We start from the raw sequence: 19,901 nt of genomic DNA, 5'->3' as shown, positions 1-19,901 counted from the left end.
GTATCTCTGACTACGGTAGCCGTAATGGGCTGACAATCCATCAAACGGTGCGGCTTCAAAGTCATAATATAACATTTTGACAGATTTTTGAGTGCCGTGTGTAATGTTCTTTATTTTCAATGGAACATTTAAAGTTTTGGTGTTGTTTACTGGCGTCATATCTACAGCCTACACATATCTCTTATGTGTGACTATCATCTACTGGTCACACTTATCATTACACCATGTACCAAATAAAATTGCTTCGAGGTGGGTAAGCACAACCAGAATTATTCCGTACATTAGGCGCACCAGGTTATAAGGCGCACTGTCGATTTTTGAGAAAATGAAACGATTTTAAGTGCGCCTTAGAGTCCGAAAAATACGGTATATCATTCTGCCCTCCATGAATGTTGGAATTTAGTTTTCCAAATATGGAAACAGTCTTTTAAATTAAAAATGAAAAAACAACTTGAGGTTGTTTTTGATAGTCTCCACAATGAAGTTACTGTAAAACTAAGCACACAAAGGAAAGTACATTAATATACATACATGTATGAAGTGCACATACTGTACATGTAGATTCATGTTCAATCAACAATACAGTTTGTTATTAGGGATGTCCCGATCTGATATTTGGATCGGATCGGCCGCCGATATTTGCCAAAAAATGCGTATCGGCAAGGCATGGGAAAATGCCGATCCAGATTCAGTTTAAAAAAAAACTACGGACCGTGTTTTCCAACGCACCTATTTAAATAATACATTCCACTTTTCTGCTGCTCCCTAATTTCCGTTCAACACATCCACAGGTCTGTGGATTCTCACGCAGTTGCTTTTAGCTGCTGGCATTACACGACAGGCTCTTCTCACTCTTTCCTGTGTCTCCCTCTCACAGAGAGCAAGCGCACCTTCTTACACACGTCACATACTGTCACGTCATACGTCACATCGTATATGTCCTCCCCGAGCAGAGAGGTAGCAGCATGGCTAACGTTAGCTGTGATGCTAGCGCAGCCGTGCGAGCAACGCTCCCTCTAAGGTGCGCGCCTGTGCAATTGCGCACTGCTCAAGCGTCCTCTGCGCACGGCAAATCTATGCCACGCACAAAATCAAATAAAAAAATAAGCGCATAACAATTTTCGACACACGGACACGACAGAGAAAACAGTTTTCGTCATCATTGTTCAAATATTGTAACGTCTGTCGAGACGCTTATCTCCGTTCGGTGCCACACGTCCACACCATCAAAATGCCGAGGCAAACATTTCCAGATCAACACCGTATGAAAAAAATAGTGATTTTTTAGTTGTGATTTCCTTCTCTGCATGAAAGTTTAAAAGTAGCATATATTAATGCAGTATGAAGAAGAATATTTTAATGTACACATAGAATCATCATACTGCTGTGATTATATGCATCAAGTGTTCATTCAAGGCTAAGGCAAAATATCCACATATATATGGTGTATCGTGACATGGCCTTAAAATATCGCAATATTAAAAAAAGGCCATATCGCCCAGCCCTAGTTCAATGATGCCATTTCTGTTTGTCATGTATAATTTTGTCTATTTTGTGTTTATTTTTGAATAAACAGGTCAGTTTCTTATTACCAACCATTGTGTATTATTCAAACTCACCTAATTCAGCTGGCTAGTTGTTATCAAGAGTACTAAAACCCTTTTCAACATGATTCTGACCACTAAGTAGGCTAAATAACTTTAAACTTTAATACATGCTCGGATAGGCCAGTATCGGTCAGTATCGGTATCGGATCGGAAGTGCAAAAACAATATCGGTATCGGATCGGAAGTGCAAAAACCTGGATCGGGACATCCCTATTTGTTATAAACTGAAAAAAACTCAATACAATTATGCAGGTTGAAGGTTGGCTTTAATGCCGCTATCTTAATGCCAACATGCAATGGACCAGCTCATTGACAGGCTAACAAAAATTAGCAGAGCGAACTTGTACAAACATTTATTAAATGAGATTTCAACGGAACAAAATTGAGTGTATTTCTGCTTACCTATATTATATTCGCTAAACTCTGTAGAAACAAATATTGACCGCTAACTTTGTACTCCTTAAAGAATCTTCTGCTCCTCCTGTGTGTGCATGCTGACTAACTACGGAAACCTCAAACTCTTAATTTTAAAACAAATAACGTAGTCAATGTTTTGTGGAACATAAATGCAGAAGATGGAAGCAAATATATCATCTCAAAGGTGAATTGTTACTTACTGTATCGCAAGAAAAATAAAAAAATACATTTTTGACTTGTGGTGGCCTTTAAATTTGTGAATGAATGTATGGTAAACACTGTATTCACCAAAGGGAACTTTCGTTTCCAAGCTGATGGAGCCCATGTTTACATGTTTTTCATGTTAAGTGGAGAGTAAAACAGCACTTCATATTCGACTCCTACCCAATCAATAACACATCTTCAGAATAATGAGCCTTGTGAGCAATGTTGAACGACAAAAGCCGGATGTAGCATATGAAACCCTCAAATCTAGACTCCAAACATCCCAGGACAAGCTTGTCAGGTTACTTCTAGACCTCCATCCCAGATCACACCTCACTCCTACCCACTTCTCCAAAGTGGGCTGGCTCAGGGTGGAGGACAGAGTAAAACAAATTGCACTGAGCCTAGTCTATAAAATTCGCTACACCTCCCTGATACCGAAGTACATGTCAAACTACTTCCATAACGTAAAGGACCGCCATAACCACAACACCAGGGGGAGCTCCACAAACCATCTTAAACCCAGATTCCGATCTAACAAAGGTCTTAACTCATTCTCTTTCTATGTCACATCAATATGGAATGCACTCCCAACAGGTGTAAAAGAAAGTGTATCTCTACCCTCCTTCAAAACCGCACTAAAAGAACATCTCCAGGCAACTACAACCCTAGACTAACACCCTACCCCCACCACATCCCACCTCCCCGGATTGTAATTAATCAAATGTAAATAATCAAATGTATATACTTGTTCTTATGCTTTCTGAGCTCACTATGTTCACTGCTTGCTGTACATATTCTACGAAGTCAGACCTACACTGTTACAATGTCCATTTCTCAGATGATGCAATTGTTGATGACTGAAGTGCTGATATCAGCCAAACCTAACCCCCCCCCCCGGTCGCAACCCCCTCCACATCCCACCCCCCGGATTGTAAATAATGCAAATAATTCAATGTATATACTTTGATGATTAACTTGTGTGACGACTGTATTATGCTGATAGGATATATTTGTAACATGAATTGATTAATGTGGACCCCGACTTAAACAAGTTGAAAAACGTATTCGGGTGTTGCCATTTAGTGGTCAATTCTACGGAATATGTACTGTTCTGTGCAATCTACTAATAAAAGTCTCAATCAATCAATCAAAAAAAAGTCGGTGCAGCACATCAGTTTAATTAAGACTGCAGCTGTTAAGCCCAAGTGGCGATAACCTCTTTTGAGGAAATTATACTTCAACATCAATAAGACGGATTTGACTTGAGTGATGTTGAATGTCAATGCAGACACACAATGCTAACCCATAATGCTAACATCAAATCTAATGGCCGCTGCGACTGTGGAGAATAGTGGCTGTGTTGTAGTGGTTGGGCAATGGGCATTGCAATGACACTTAAAGGATACTCTGGGATACCGGTAAGTACTGTACTATCTATAAAAGAACAAACTCAAGGCTACTTCATTGGGTGAAATGAGTTTAAGGTGACTGCGATGAGGTGGCGACTTGACCAGGATGTATACCTTCCGCCCGAGTGCAGCTGGGATAGGCTCCAGCTACCCCCGTGACCCCAAGAGGGACAAGCGGTAAAAAACGGATCAACGGATGGAGTCTATGGTGACATATATACATAAATACAAGGGGGTTATTACATGTTTAGAGGGCTCCAATTATGTTTAAAACGTATTTAGAAGGTCATAAAGTTTAAGGTCAATGAAAATATATTTATCAATAATGATCTTACTTCTTGGAAACCAATTTATCGCGGCCATCTCCTATTCCAATTAGCCACAATAAACGTGGGACATTGCCATATCGTGCTTGAAAACTTTCAGCTTCACTCATCAAATTTTAGTTTTTTGTTTTAGCAATTTGTTCGTATTTTGGCTTAAATTAGGTCTTAAATTGTGTATTTTTCATGTCATGTGTAATACAATACAGTATTTGTCTTATTGTCTGTTACTATATTGTGGTGATCACAATATATATTCACCAAGGGCACAAGGAGGTCCATTTCCATGCCGATAGATCTTCGAATCCTGTCTTATGAAGTGAGCGATATCGAACGACAACCACAAGAACAATGCGGCGGGACTTGGGTAACGACATACTGTATATAACGTTGGCGCTATCTTCACCGCGACGATCAAGTTGAAGTTTTTGCAAAACAACTTAAGCCCGTAGTTTCAGCTAATCGAAACACAGTTCAACGAGCTAGAATAGACACAGGATGTGACAAAGTATTTCCACGTAGTGGCCGTGCAGGAAGCCTCGACAATGGCCACAATGACACCTGTAGAATCCTCCGGCTGCCAGTAATAAGAACGCACAAAAGGCTACAATATATTAGTGGAGTGTGAAGGTGACTGACTATATGGGTGTTATTTCATGTCTAGAAGGCTCTCATAAAATAAAAAAAATACTTATTTAAAACGTCGTAAACAGGTTTTTATGCTTTAACTATGAAAATATTGGATTAATAGGAATATTACTTTGCAAAAATGTATTTACCAGTCAGGCTTGGAACCAATTAGACACGATGAACGAGGGATTACTGTTCGGTTGTCCCTCGCCACATCGGCTTAACCATATTGCTGAATTATAAATCATACATACAAACATTTCTGTCCATTCAGATCACAATGTTTAGTATTGTGGAAGCCTCAAACAGCATTACTATAGTGATTTAAAAGAGTGTAAAGGTGACTAAATGGTGTTATTTCATGTCTAGTAGGTTGTCAATATGTTGGAAATTATATTTAGAAGGTAGTATGCAGGCTTTTTATACTCAAGCTATGAGGATTTTCAATAATAATTAAGTAATTTACTCCGGTTATGTCCGCAATCAATTAACAGCGATAAACAAGGGATTACTGTACTGAATATTTTTCACTTCCCTAAGTATGTATCCAACCAAGATTAAAAGCAAAGGAAATACAGAACAATGGTTGTGACAAGCTTATATTCATATTGTTTTGAAAATGGTTTGTTTTACTACCTTTTTTGTCAGTCAGATCAGAATCAGCCTTATTCTATGACCATTATGTGGTTTTCAAAATCAGTTACCTTCCATTATGTGATTTGCCTAAATCCAGCCTTGCGTGATTTTGTGTGTGTCTAGTGATAATGTAATAAAGATGTGTCGTTGAATCAACGCGATCGCTCCTCAGCAACCACCTTCCACAACAGATAGAGAAATAATCACTAACGACTCAAAATAAGGCTGGAAAAAATGCACAATGTAAAGCAAAGCTGCAGCAAAAGAAGAGTGATGGGACAAGCTAACTGGATGTAGGTTGAATGCTAAAGCCTGGCAAAAGCTCTCACGTCATGTAACTTGCGTAAGCGACGCAGTCTTGCCCCCACAACCTGTGTAGCCTTGCGTGCACCTCCGAAAAATCAGAGGTTTGCGTCGGCATCAACGCAGACTGCAGAGCTTTGCTTGGTCAGCTTTTGAAGAGGAAGTCCCCGACCGCAGGAAAGCCAAATTTGTGCGGGAAATGCACAAATTGGTGTATGAAATGAAGCAGTCATTTAACATTTACATGAAAACAGATATTGCGTACTTCTTATCTTGTTGCGCTCTAAAATTGAGTGTGTCCTTTTTCTTATTGATTTGTTGTTGCGTCCAGAAGAAAGTCACAAAGTATGACACTCTTTTTAACTTTTATTGCCAAACATCAGTAATACATGACCATAGACATGTTGTTGAAATAGTTATTTAAAATTAAATAGCTCTCCCTTGTCCGATGTCCCAAACGGCCGAATAGCAATGCAAATAATTATGGCGTTCTCTGCCGCGACTTGTTCAGAATGTTTCACGGTCCATCATCACAAAGGTATTTTACTCTGGTGTATAAGTAAAACGTGCATAGTAAACTGATGTCTCTGAATGATTAGTTCCAGTGCAGAGATATCTCGATGTTTTGGTTGTCGACATATCTAGTCAACGACAGCTGTGGTTGCTCCTTCAGGACACACTGCCCCTTAGTGTTTTGGAAGAGAATTAAAAGGCTGGCGCCAGCCCCCACAGAAGACCTTTAAATCAAATAAGACGCTGTCAGAGGGATGCAAGCTCCGCGACGTAAGGTCAGTGGGGGCCATTAAAAAAAGGGGGAATGGCTTATTGTGAGTATGCTTGATATAGTTTGCTTTTTGTGAATTAAATAATAATAGTTAACTTCAAAGCTATGCAAGTTAGCTATTTTTGATATGTTCTGGTCTTGGACTGTACACCTGTTTTCGACCTTTGCCATTTTAAGTTGTTGTGATCTGAACAGTCTTCCGTTTTTATAAAACTGGTTTTGCTGAGCTTTTGCTAACCACTGTATGCATATGGTAATTGATACAATTATCATGAAGCTATTACCACATTAACAATGCCGCAACCCAAGGGGCCTTCAGACTTAAGACTGAGGTGAGTGCAAGCTGTAAGTTCAGATGTCGATGCTTTTATTCATATATTGTTTTGCCTGTAAGCACATAGTGTGCAAATGTCACTGCTGTTCAACTGCATTTGACAAATGAATCAGAGACAGAACAGTAGAGTTGGCATTTGTGTCTTTTACACAGAACCCATTGAAGCAGGACATTGCGGTGTCCGCATGTGTTCCCGCAGCAATTTGGCTTCTACACAATATAATGCTTTCAAAACACAAATGAGGGACACGTCGATCTCAGTGATGCACGATTATGGCCACAAGCCACAATGATGATCACGATTATTTGTTATCAATGTGTCAGCTTGTTCTGATTACATGGTGCCTTAGCTCTATTTCTCCATTTTTTATGCTTTGTTTGATGTCATCAATTGGTCAACCCCACTTAACCTAATCATACATTAGATTGTTTGTAGGGGAAAACACTACAAACGCCGGAGGGGAGCAGGAATATGTCATATAGGATGTAATAAAGTAATAGGGGGGGCGTGGCGCAGTGGGATAGTGGCCGTGCGCAACCCGAGGGTCCCTGGTTCAATCCCCACCTAGTACCAACCTCGTCATGTCTGTTGTGTCCTGAGCAAGACACTTCACCCTTGCTCCTGATGGGTGCTGGTTAGCGCCTTGCATGGCAGCTCCCTCCATCAGTGTGTGAATGTGTGTGTGAATGGGTAAATGTGGAAGTAGTGTCAAAGCGCTTTGAGTACCTTGAAGGTAGAAAAGCGCTATACAAGTACAACCCATTTATCATTTATTTATCATTTATAATAATATTTTGACATAAAAATCCCCACAAATGTAAAAAAAAAAAACATGGTGTTTACTTTTTAGTATCAATTTAAAACACAAAATAGTTTGGCCAATGAATATAAAGTCGAATAAACAAGCTTTGTTCTCCAACAACACCATAAGGATCAGTACAACAGTTTTGCCAACAAAAATAAATAGGAGTGATACCTCTCACATTTAATACACAAGCTTCATGCTTCACTGACAACTCACCGTGCTGTCACTTTACAGCCTGCGTTCAATTCAATGATGACAAAACATTTTAGCTAGTGTTGATGTCATTGGGAACACTGACAAAGTTAGCAATCAAATAATGGACAAGTGACCCTCCCAGAAAACAAACGGCAAGACGTTATAAACAAGTTGTGGCAACGTTCCAAATCGTTTTTCAGATTGCCGGCTGCACGTTTCCTCCTGTCCATAACAAATCAAATATTTTTCTCCCACGCAGTGTACTATTTGGGTGGGACAAATGCGTCTATTGTTCACACCTGTCACCATCGAATAACAGCAATGCGGCCTGAATGGAGTGAAACAAGGCGATTGGCTGCAGCAACCTCGGGAAAAGTGTGTTAATGTTTTGTTGTGGTTTTGTGACGTATTTCCCAATGGTCAAGTCAGCGGTTACCCCCATATATGAAAAAGTTTCACCCGAAGAGCTTTTATTTGCTTTTAGAGCACTATTAGGTCCTTTTCCACCACAGGACCTGTAACAAGAACTTTCTCATTTACCTGGGTAAATAAAGTTCCCCCTGTGTTTCCACTAACAACTACCCGGGTAGATTAAGTACTTCAGGAACCATTTTTAGTTCCTGCCAGCGAGGTGGGACTTTGGAAAGGTTCCAGGAACTATAGAGGGGTGGGCTGTGTGATCGACCACTGATTGGTTGAACACAGTTTTGGGGGGGCGTTCCTAAAAACTTAGTTTTTATTATAATAATAATAATAATTAGGGATGTCCGATAATATCGCGCTGCCAATATTATCGGTCGATAAATGCTTTAAAATGTAATATCGGAAATTATCGGTTTCAAAAAGTAAAATTTATGACCTTTTAAAACGCCGCTGTGTTTCACGGACGTAGGGAGAAGTACAGAGTGCCAATAAACCTTAAAGGCACTTCCTTTGCGTGCCGGCCCAATCACATAATATCTACGGCTTTTCACACACACACAAGTGAATGCCATGCATACTTGGTCAACAGCCATACAGGTCACACTGAGGGTGGCCGTATAAACAACTTTAACACTGTTACAAATATGCGCCACACTGTGAACCCACACCAAACAAGAATGACATACACATTTCGGGAGAACATCCGCACCGTAACACAACTTAAACACAACAGAACAAATACCCAGAACCCTTTGCAGCACTAACTCTTTCGGGGCGCTACAATATACACCCCCCTCTATCCCCCCTTCCCCCCACACACACACCTCAACCCCACCCCCCCAACCCCGCCCACCTCAACCTCCTCATGCTCTCTCAGGGAAAGCATGTCCCAAATTCTAAGCTGCTGTTTTGAGGGATGTTAAAAAAAAAAGCACTTTGTGACTTCAATAATAAATATGGCAGTGCCATGTTGGCATTTTTTTCCATAACTTGAGTTGATTTATTTTGGAAACCCTTGTTACATTGTTTAATGCATCCAGCGGGGCATCACAACAAAATTAGTAGGGCTGCGAATCTTTGGGTGTCCCACGATTCGATTCAATATCAATTCTTAGGGTCACGATTCGATTCAAAATCGATTTTTTTTTCGATTCAATGCGATTCTCGATTCAAAAACGATATTTTTCCGATTCAAAACAATTCTCTATTCACTCAATACATAGGATTTCAGCAGGATCGACCCCAGTCAGAGTACCGTATTTTTCGGACTATAAGTCGACGTTTTTTTCATAGTTTGGCCGTGGGTGCGACGTATACTCCGGAGCGACTTATGTGTGAAATTATTAACACATTATTGTAAAACATCAAATAATATCATTTATCTCATTCGTGTGAGCGATGAAGAAAATGTCCGCAAACGTCACACACACGTCAGCAATCGTCACTCACACGCCAACCAATAAGAATTCGGCGGGGGCGAGTCATGGCAGAAGTGCATTGTGGGCCATGATATGCTAACTGCTATATGCTATACGCTACTGCCGGAGCTATTAAAATGGATCACATCAACAATCGCGATAACTTATAAAAACTGAGAAGGACTGAACTAAAATGGCACCGAAAAGGAAATCATATACTGCAGATTACAAGCTGGACATAGTGAAATATGCTGCAGAGAACAGCAATCGAGCAGCAGAAAGAAAGGACGCTAGCGGGGCGCATACCACAGGCGACACAGAGGAAAAAGATTTCATGGGATTTAGCGATCGGGAGTGACAGATTGTTTGGTAAACGTATAGCATGTTCCATATGTTATAGTTATTTGAATGACTCTTGCCATAATATGTTACGTTAACATACCAGGCATGTTCTCAGTTGGTTATTTATGCCTCATATAACGTACACTTATTCAGCCTGTTGTTTACAATTCATTATTTATTTTAAATTGCCTTTCAAATGTCTATTCTTGGTGTTGGAGTTTATCAAATAAATTTCCCCACAAAATGCGACTTATACTCCAGTGCGACGTATATATGTTTTTTTCCTTCTTTATTGTGCATTTTCGGCCGGTGCAACATATACTACGGAGCGACTTAAATTCCAAAAAATACAGTAGTAGATTTTTGTAAAAAGTTTTTATAATTGTTTAAGGACAATGTTTTATCAACTGATTGCAATAATGTAAATTTGTTAACTATTAAATGAACCAAAAATATGACTTATTACAGCAAAAATCATATGGGTTGATTGGCATGTTTATTCTGTAAGCTAACTTCAATAGTTTGAAATTATTTTGACAGTTAATGCCAGTTATCCTGTCAACCTTTCACAAGACTTCAATTTGTTAATTGAAAGTATAAACAGTATAAACACTTTTTACAGTAAACAAATGGTAAAACAGTACTAAACAATTCCATTAAAAAAAAAATTGGTGTCATTATTAACTTTCTGTCCAAGCTTGTATAATCTACTGCCTTGTTCAATTGTAAAAAATATTCTGTGCCTAAAATTCACATTTCTAAGCTAACTTCATTAAAATTAATAGTCCTGTCAATAGCATGGAATTACAATTCAAATGTAGTTTTTTTGTAAGCCTTTCAAAAGAATTCAAAATATGAAAAATTAATGAAAATTAATTTAAGCCATCAGACACTTGAAAAGTGGCACATCACATCTCTAATGTAATCATTTGAACTTTTCAACAGAAATAGCACTGCAAAAATATTAAGGACATACTTCTGTATTTTGGTAGTTATGCTGTCAACATTTAACAAGATTTCTTCAACTTGGACTTGAAAGCATAAATAGTATAAACACTTTTAACAGTATGTCGTGCTGTGAAATACAGCCGACAGGATTGCGCACCAAACACGAAGCAAGGCCAAAGCGCATATGCATGGTGCAGGAGAACAAAGGACTTCTTTCATTTAAGGTTTGTGATAAACCATCAAACTCATTTTGTTAAAAGGACTCTATAGTAATATAAAGCGAATTTTTCTGGACATTATCATGCAAGAAAAGTTTATTTTTGGGACCGCGATCACCGCGTAATGATTTTTAAAGGTTGCATTACAAACATTTAACTGTCCCATGTGATCAGCCAGTGCGATTGGAAATCCATGCTCAATTATTGCCTCCGTAAATAAAACTTCGGCATTTATCACATCCAAAGAATCTGTTTGGGCGACGAAAAACGTTGAAAGTTTTCCACTTGTGTCGCTAGCAACGGCATTAGACTTGTGTTTTTTTGTCCCAACGTGGTCTTTTACATCGCTAATTCCTCCGTGTCCGATCGAAAAATCTTGTCTGCACAAGGTGCAATTTGCGTAGTTTTCACCCTTTTTTTTTTTTTAATTAATGAAAAACCGTATTTTTTATCACTGCAACCGTAACCCGGAATAGGTTGATGAAAACCGTACGAATTACGGGAAAACCGGAGTAGTTGGCAGGTATGCTGTTGTAATAATATTCATTTTTGTTTCACTACTTTTGGTTTGTTCTGTGTCGTGTTTGTGTCTCCTCTCAATTGCTCTGTTTATTGCAGTGTTGCTGGGTCGGGTTTGGTTTTGGAATTGGATTGCATTGTTATGGTATTGCTGTGTATTGTTTTGTTGGATTGATTAATTAAAAAAAATTAAACTTTATTTTTTATTTTTTTAATAATAATAAAATAAATTAAAAAAATAAAAATTGATTTTTTAAAAACGAGAATCGATTCTGAATCGCACAACGTGAGAATCGCGATTCGAATTCGAATCGATTTATTCCCACACCCCTAAAAATTAGGCATAATAATGTGTTAATTCCACGACTGTATATATTGGTATCGGTTGATATCGGAATCGGTAATTAAGAGTTGGACAATATCGGAATATCGGATATCGGCAAAAAAGCCATTATCGGACATCTCTAATAATAATAATAATGGATTACATTTATATGGCGCTTTTCTAGACACTCAAAGCGCTTCACAGATAAGTGAGAACCCATCATTCATCCACTCCACATTCACACCTGGTGGTGGTAAGCTATATTTGTAGCCACAGCTGCCCTGGGGTAGACTGACGGAAGCGTGGCTGCCAGTTTGCGCCTACGGCACCTCCGACCACCACCATTCACCAGTGTGAGCGGCACTGGGGGCATGGGTGAAGTGTCCTGCCCAAGGACGGCAAGAGGCGGGGAGCGAGTTTCCGACTTGGCTGCTCTACCCACCACCATTACGAAGTAGGCAAGATGACTTGTTTATTTCTTAATTTGTGTGTATTTCTTTTACAACATACTTGGCAACGGTGATAAAGAAGAACAAAAGGAACTTGCGATTTGCAGGAACGTTTGTGTGGCATCGCTTTGCTGATGAACGCTGATTAGTGGATCTATCTTGCAGTGTTTTTACTCAGCCGTGGTCTATAAACTATTATGCAGTTTAATTATATTAATTCATCTGTACAAATGTAATTTTAGTACACGAAGCTACGAGAAGTGGACAAACTCTTTTCAACGTATTTCCAGAGTAATATTCAGTATTCAGCCGGACTTCGAAGCAGCAATGTAAAATGTAAAAGTAGTCATTGAGACGCCATTTGTGTAGTTTTTCGTCTTAAACCGAGTGAACGAATGCTAATGCTAACAAGCTAACGCTAACTCTAATGTGCTCCTGTTGTCGCCGTAAAATAAACGGTGACATTTATTCCTAACATATTGTTATTTAAAGCTGAAATTGACCATAAGGACTCACCCGACCCTCATGAATTATTTTTTTACTCAAGGGACTACTTTCTGACTGTTGGACATGTGGACAAATGTATATGAGAAATCTGCTACACTTTGTTTTTAAACCATATGTTTTGTATATTATTGCTTTGCATTTCACTTACTTACATTGCATTACCTACTGTAACCTGTTTTCAAAAGAAATAAAAATTTTTACACCAAATGATATATTGTGAGATTCAGTTTGAATGGAGAATCATGTTGAATCAAGATTCAATTTTGAATCCAATCATCACCCCAAGAATCCGAATAAAATCATGAGCTGTTGTGAGAGTCACATCCCAATTAAAGACCCTATCCAAACTAACAGACTGTTCGTTTTTCTTCACCACAATGTTTAATATTGTAAAACATTTAATATTAAATAAAAATATGGGAATTTATAAATGCTTTTAAAGCATCTTTACTCTCTTATAACTCATGAAAGCTATTTCATAGAAGCTTTTACGGTGTTTTTGTTCTTTTTACTCACCCTGATGCTATCAGTGCTCTTGACTGGGCCATGGCGATCCTTTGCAATGCAGGTCGACTCAGCCCAGCTAAACTTGATCTCTGTGGTAGCGGGGCATGGCACACTTTAGCTGCAGATGGTGCACGTTGCGGCTTCATCACCAACGGCGACGGAGATGGCACAGGGGATGGGGGAGTGGTCACACCGCTGGCTGGAGTAATTAATGTGGCAGTTGGCACTGAATCATTAGCTGAAGATGAGGAATGCTTGGTTGGAATGGACAAAGGGTTAACAGTCATGTTGGATGATGGCGGCTGAGGTGGTGGGAGGGACGGAGGAGGCGGCCTATTTGAAGATGAGGAGATACCCAGCGTGGAAGTCCCTGCTGTGAGGGCAGCTAGGGACTGGGCAAACAGCTGGGAATTCCTTCTTGGAGACGCAGTGTTTCTAGAGATGGCAAGGCCGTGTGGCAGCGTTTGGTAAGTGTTGGACTTCTGGTGCTGTCCTCTGCCAAGAGTGGCTGATTTTGATGGATTCAGGGGTTTGAAGGTGGATGCCAAGTGCTTGGGCCGCTGCATGGTTAATGAGCGTCTACCGAGAGTTTGTATCCCTGCTCCTGTCCCCCCCGTGTTTGTTTTGACACTAAATACGAGCATGCATTGCTGGCAGGAACAAGGCTGGCCCAGTCCAGTTGTCATAATGCCCCCGTTCGGGTAAACAGAGCTTACAGTTCCCATGCTGGCCCCTGATACTCCGACACCGAGCAGGGCACCCGTTAGCCCTCCTCCACCTACACTCCCCCCTTTTGGAAATGGGAGAGGTCCAGACACGAGCGGGTAGACCATGTCAACCCGTCGCTGAATCCTTCGACACTTTTGGCTCTGTCTATTGACCTGAAAAAACACACAAAAACAAGCATATATTATTGTTGCAGATTTGGCGTTTATGCGAGTCAAACATTTACAACTATTTAGATAACATGAATAATTCTAACACACCTGTGTCATATTCTGCAAATCAATGAGGTAGCAAAAACCAAGAGGTGTCAGGTCAAGGCAGGGTTGCTGGCGGCTATGAGCGTTCTCGATGGCGATGGCCACCTCTGTATCATAGGGTGTCCATGAACCGGCATCGTTTTCCCACTCCCACTGCCAGCCCTGTCCTGGGGCTGAGGCCGGGTCATAAAAACACCTCCTCACCGGACGAATAGTGCCTTAGATAGAAAGAGGAGAAACATGTTAATCACAGATTGTAGTTTGGTAGTCGATAGTGTTGACAGAATTGGTCCAAATTCATATGCAGAACCATGTTGATTTGATTTCATATCAGTGAATTTATAGCTCAAGTATAATTGTTTTTATAATATTGAAGTATTTAAACTACAATGCTGTCCAACTTGAATGTCCCAAATTTTCTGGACAAAAATTCCTTTTGTAAACACCAATTCAGGCACCATTTAAGCACTGGCAGTGTTTCCAAAGTACCATATTAACACCAGAAAAAGACATGTAAAAAAAAAAGCCTAACCTACCCAAGCTTTCTGACAATGGGCAACAGATTTTGCTCCAGAATGCCTCAATAGTATTTTGTTTTCTTTGTACCCTTAACAGATGTAAGATACCATGTACCGGAAACAATGCAGCAGAGCCGCCCCAGAACATCACCAAGCCTCATCCATGCTTCGTAACAATAAAACATTTTCATACCATGGATCTGTTATTGTGATAAAAAATTATCAATATTGTTGAATGTGCTCAAAAATTACTTACGGTACTGTTTACATTAGGGATGGAACGATTTATGAAAAAAATCTGAACCGCATGGTTGACCTGACTTAAAGGGAAACTGCACCTTTTTAAAAATGTTGCCTATAATTTCCAATCCTTAGGAGAGACAAGAATACATGTCTTTTTTTAATGCATATTAACTTGTACATAAAGTCAGCTTACAAGAGCTAATGGGAGCCATGTTGTCATTGCGTCTATTTCGACCATAATACTTAAAATAACCAAATAACCAAAGAATAAGAATACTCCACAAATGGATTTTTCGGCTTTTGACTCGCTCGACCGCTCATAAAAGCAATGGGAATCTGTCTGTGAATGTACCTTGTAGTTACAACTCCGGTGCAGTAGGTGGCGGTAGCCTACTATGCATTGTAACTCCGCCAATAGCACTTAATTCACCTGGTGGGCCAGAAGAAGACGGACACGAAGAAGACGAAGAAGACGAAGACGGACGGACGGACGGGATAAAAATACGAGGGTAATATAGGTTATAGCTGCATCGCTCGCGGCTCGTCATATATTTAACGTTAATCCGCGATTTCACCGAGCGTTTCACTGACGGTGAGCAGCCTGACGCTGCTTCATTAACACCGCCGCTGTTTGACTCGGCGTCCGGGGCAGACGCACGTAATAACAATCACCTGTTTTCATACCGACGAGCTAACGTGTCCAGGTTATAACCCTGTTGTCAATAAACACACGTGGAGGCGGTGCTTCAGATACTACATTAATACTCAAGCTAAAATGTCCACTGTCCACTGCAGCATGTGAATGCAATGAAAAGAATAAAATCTGAGCCAACCAGCTGTTAAAATGTTGTCCAGGTTAATGTTTTGGCCATTAAAGGCCCTTCATTTCAAGATTTCAACTGTGATCGGGCTTTAAACAGGTGGCTGACCTGTTCAGATGGGTGTAACTGCTACTGGTCAAATAATGTGAAATAGCATTTAATTTTACATGTATGCAATGCCATTTAAATGTAATTATAGATAATAATAATAATAATAAATACTGTGTAGTGTTGTAAATAGTCAACGGGAAGGATTTTAGTAAGATATAAGCCATGAGCACTACACAGCCAGAAAAAAACCTAGGCAGGACAAGTAAAAATATTGGGGCAAGTAGATTTGAGAAGTCGGGCAAGTAGAAAAATTAGAGCGGAGGGAACAGGTGAGACTCAGAAAACACTGAAAAATAAAGCAGGGTCAGATCAGAAATGCACTTTTCTCATGAAAAGGGTCCTAATTTATATTCTTATGTGCCTTATAGAGAGGACCACGACAAAACATACACCTCTGCCTCTGTTTAACTTTATGTTGCTGGTAAATAATATGGTTGTAGTAGTAGGCTAAAGTTAAATTATTTAGTATGCACTAATTAAAGGGGCAGAGCTTTAAGAGACATTTTAGCTTTTATATTTTATAAGATATATTTTTTGTAAGAACCACAATTAATAAATATATTTCAGTGAATAACTAATTGTTCAAATCTGTATATAAATATGTACATAAAGTGTTGTAATTATATTCCAACTCCGCGTTCTTCTTGATCATCGCTGCTGCCGCCGCCACCCCCCACACCACCACAAATAGATGCCTGCCCTATGGGAAACACTGTATATATATATATATATATATATACCGTATTTTCCGCACTATAAGGCGCACCTAAAAACCACAAATTTTCTCAAAAGCTGACAGTGCGCCTTATAACCCGGTGCGCTTTATATATGGATAAATATTAAGATTCATTTTCATAAAGTTTAGGTCTCGCAACTACGGTAAACAGCCGCCATCTTTTTTCCCCGTAGAAGAAGCGCGCGGTGCATGCTGGGATATGTGACGTTTCATTTCCATTTGTGTGTTTATGTAAAGACCCCAAAATGGCTCCTATTAAGTGTGTTGTCTGTCTAATTATAAATAATGCAGACGAGGCGTGTTAACTGAGTTCTCAACGTTTACTCGCAGCGTGCTCATAACCACATTCTAACTCCCAGCATACAACAACGCTTCTCAGGGCTACCGCGCATGCTCGTAACTATCGTTGCATGCTGGGTAGTGTAGTTGTTATATTTGCTAGCTCATAACAGCACATTGAGAGACACGCTTACGCGCTTAATTCAATACTCGCCGTCATTCCGGGTGGATTGACAAAAGACCTCCAGCCGCTAGATATTGGTGTCAACAGGGCATTCGAAGCTAGACTGCTAACTGCGTGGGAACAGTGGACGACGAAGAAGCGCGCGGTGCATGCTGGGATATGTGACGTTTCATTTCCATTTGTGTGTTTATGTAAAGACCCCAAAATGGCTCCTATTAAGTGTGTTGTCTGTCTAATTATAAATAATGCAGACGAGGCGTGTTAACTGAGTTCTCAACATGCTCATAACCACATTCTAACTCCCAGCATACAACAACGCTTCTCAGGGCTACCGCGCATGCTCGTAACTATCGTTGCATGCTGGGTAGTGTAGTTGTTATATTTGCTAGCTCATAACAGCACATTGAGAGACACGCTTACGCGCTTAATTCAATACTCGCCGTCATTCCGGGTGGATTGACAAAAGACCTCCAGCCGCTAGATATTGGTGTCAACAGGGCATTCGAAGCTAGACTGCTAACTGCGTGGGAACAATGGATGACAGAAGGCGAACACACCTTCACTAAGACGAGGAGGCAGCGCCAGACGACGCCAACATCTGCCAGTGGATCGTAAATTTGCCCAACTTTTCACTTCGGACACCGAAGACGAAGGATTTACGAATGAAGAATAACTTCAGAAAGTGAGCGCTATGTTTATTTTGTGTGTTGTGACATTAACGTTCGAGCAACATTATGTTGCTATTGCTCTGCACTATTTTGAATTTTACTATATTTGTGATTGCACATTTGCGTACATTTTGGGAGTGAACAGAGTTGTTAGAACGCTGGTTTTTAATATATTATTAAAGTTTGACTGACCTATCTGACTGTTTTTTTGACATTCCCTTTAGCGCAGCGTAGGCGCGGCTTATAGTCCGGGGCGGCTTATTGGTGGACAAAGTTATGAAATATGCCATTCATTGAAGGTGCGGCTAATAATCCGGTGCGCCTTATAGTGCGGAAAATACGGTATATATATATATATATATATATATATATATATATAAATAAAAGGGTGTAACGGTACACAAAAAATTCGGTTCGGTATGTACCTCGGTTTAGAGGTCACGGTTCGGTTAATTTTCGGTACAGTAAGAAAACAACAAAATATACATTTTATGGTTATTTATTTACCAAAATGTGTAAACAGTGGCTTTATCCTTTTAACATTGCTTTAAAATAGCTCTGTGTGTGATGGATGTGAGCCACCACTAGGCTGATCAGTGCAACAGCAGGCAGTAATGAATGCTAAGCATAACAATAACATGCATATACACACAGGGTCCATTGCCAGGGTTAATGCAGTCAACATACCGTATTTTCCGCACTATAAGGCGCACCTAAAAACCACAATTTTTCTCAAAAGCTGACAGTGCGCCTTATAACCCGGTGCGCTTTATTACGATTCATTTTCATAAAGTTTCGGTCTCGCAACTTCGGTAAACAGCCGCCATCTTTTTTCCCGGTAGAACAGGAAGCGCTTCTTCTTCTACGCAAGCAACCGCCAAGGAAAGCACCCGCCCCCATAGAACAGGAAGCGCTTCACCCGCCCCCGGAAGAAGAAGAAAAAACGCGCGGATATCACCGTACGTTTCATTTCCTGTTTACATCTGTAAAGACCACAAAATGGCTCCTACTAAGCGATCCGGTTCATAAAAAGACGCAATCTCTCCATCCGCACACGGATTACTACCGTATTTCACAGCTGATATTCCTGTGAACCGCACTGTGGAACGGGAGCACGTACGGTGAATATTCGCACCACAGGGAATGAGAAGTCATCCTTCACTGTGGTTCTAGTTTGCCATGCTAACTTCCACCCATGATGATATTCAAAAGGAAGACCTTGCCAAAAGAGACCTTTCCAGCCGGCGTCATCATAAAAGCTAACTCGAAGGGATGGATGGATGAAGAAAAGATGAGCGAGTGGTTAAGGGAAGTTTACGCGAAGAGGCCGGGTGGCTTTTTTCACACAGCTCCGAAGGCGAACACACCTTCACTAAGACGGGCAGATAGCGCCGGTCGACATACGCCAACATCTGCCAGTGGATCGTAAATGCCTGGGCAGATAGTTTCGGTCACAACTGTGGTCCGAGCTTTCCGGAAGGCAGGATTCACAGAACTGCTGCACAACAACAGCGACACTGAATCCGATGACTTCGACGAGGCGGAGCCGGCCATTTTTGGATCCCACGCTTGCGCAACTTTTCAATTCGGACACCGAAGACGAAGAATTCGAAGGATTTACGAATGAAGAATAACTTCAGAAGGTGAGCGCTATGTTTATTTTGTGTGTTGTGACATTAACGTTCGAGCAACATTATGTTGCTATTTATTGCTCTACACCATTTTGAATTTTACTATGTTTGTGATTGCACATTTGCGTACATTTTGGGACAGAGTTGTTAGAACGCTGGTTTTCAATATATTATTAAAGTTTGACTGAACTATCTGACTGTTTTTTTGACATTCACTTTAGCGCAGCGTAGGCGCGGCTTATAGTCCGGGGCGGCTTATTGGTGGACAAAATTATGAAATATGTAATTCATAGAAGGTGCGGCTAATAATCCGGTGCGCCTTATAGTGCGGAAAATACGGTATTTAAAATAAAAACTAAATAAGATAAGGCTCAGAATTGGTTTCTTAACAAAACCTTTCTACTATAAAGTGCAACATTA

The 19,901-nt window shown here is 40.2% G+C and overlaps 1 protein-coding gene across 2 annotated transcripts in view; it reads right to left on the bottom strand.

Annotated features, from left to right (window-relative positions):
• LOC133617267 (E3 ubiquitin-protein ligase DTX4-like) overlaps positions 1 to 19,901 on the bottom strand; it is a 75,499-nt gene that overhangs the window by 36,923 nt on the left and 18,675 nt on the right. For both annotated transcript variants that reach the window (XM_061977156.2, XM_061977157.2), the window contains exons 3-4: positions 14,294 to 14,508; positions 13,317 to 14,188 (exon numbers count right to left, since the gene is read on the bottom strand). In XM_061977156.2, coding sequence (XP_061833140.1) covers positions 13,317 to 14,188; positions 14,294 to 14,508 — 1,087 coding nt within the window. The remainder of the gene's footprint in view (positions 1 to 13,316; positions 14,189 to 14,293; positions 14,509 to 19,901) is intronic.

This window comes from Nerophis lumbriciformis, linkage group LG16, assembly GCF_033978685.3.
Source record: "Nerophis lumbriciformis linkage group LG16, RoL_Nlum_v2.1, whole genome shotgun sequence".
In the NCBI taxonomy this organism is placed as follows: Eukaryota; Metazoa; Chordata; class Actinopteri; order Syngnathiformes; family Syngnathidae; genus Nerophis; species Nerophis lumbriciformis.
The sequence above is the reverse complement of the archived record's forward strand: the minus strand, read 5'-3'. Positions and strand labels throughout refer to the sequence as shown.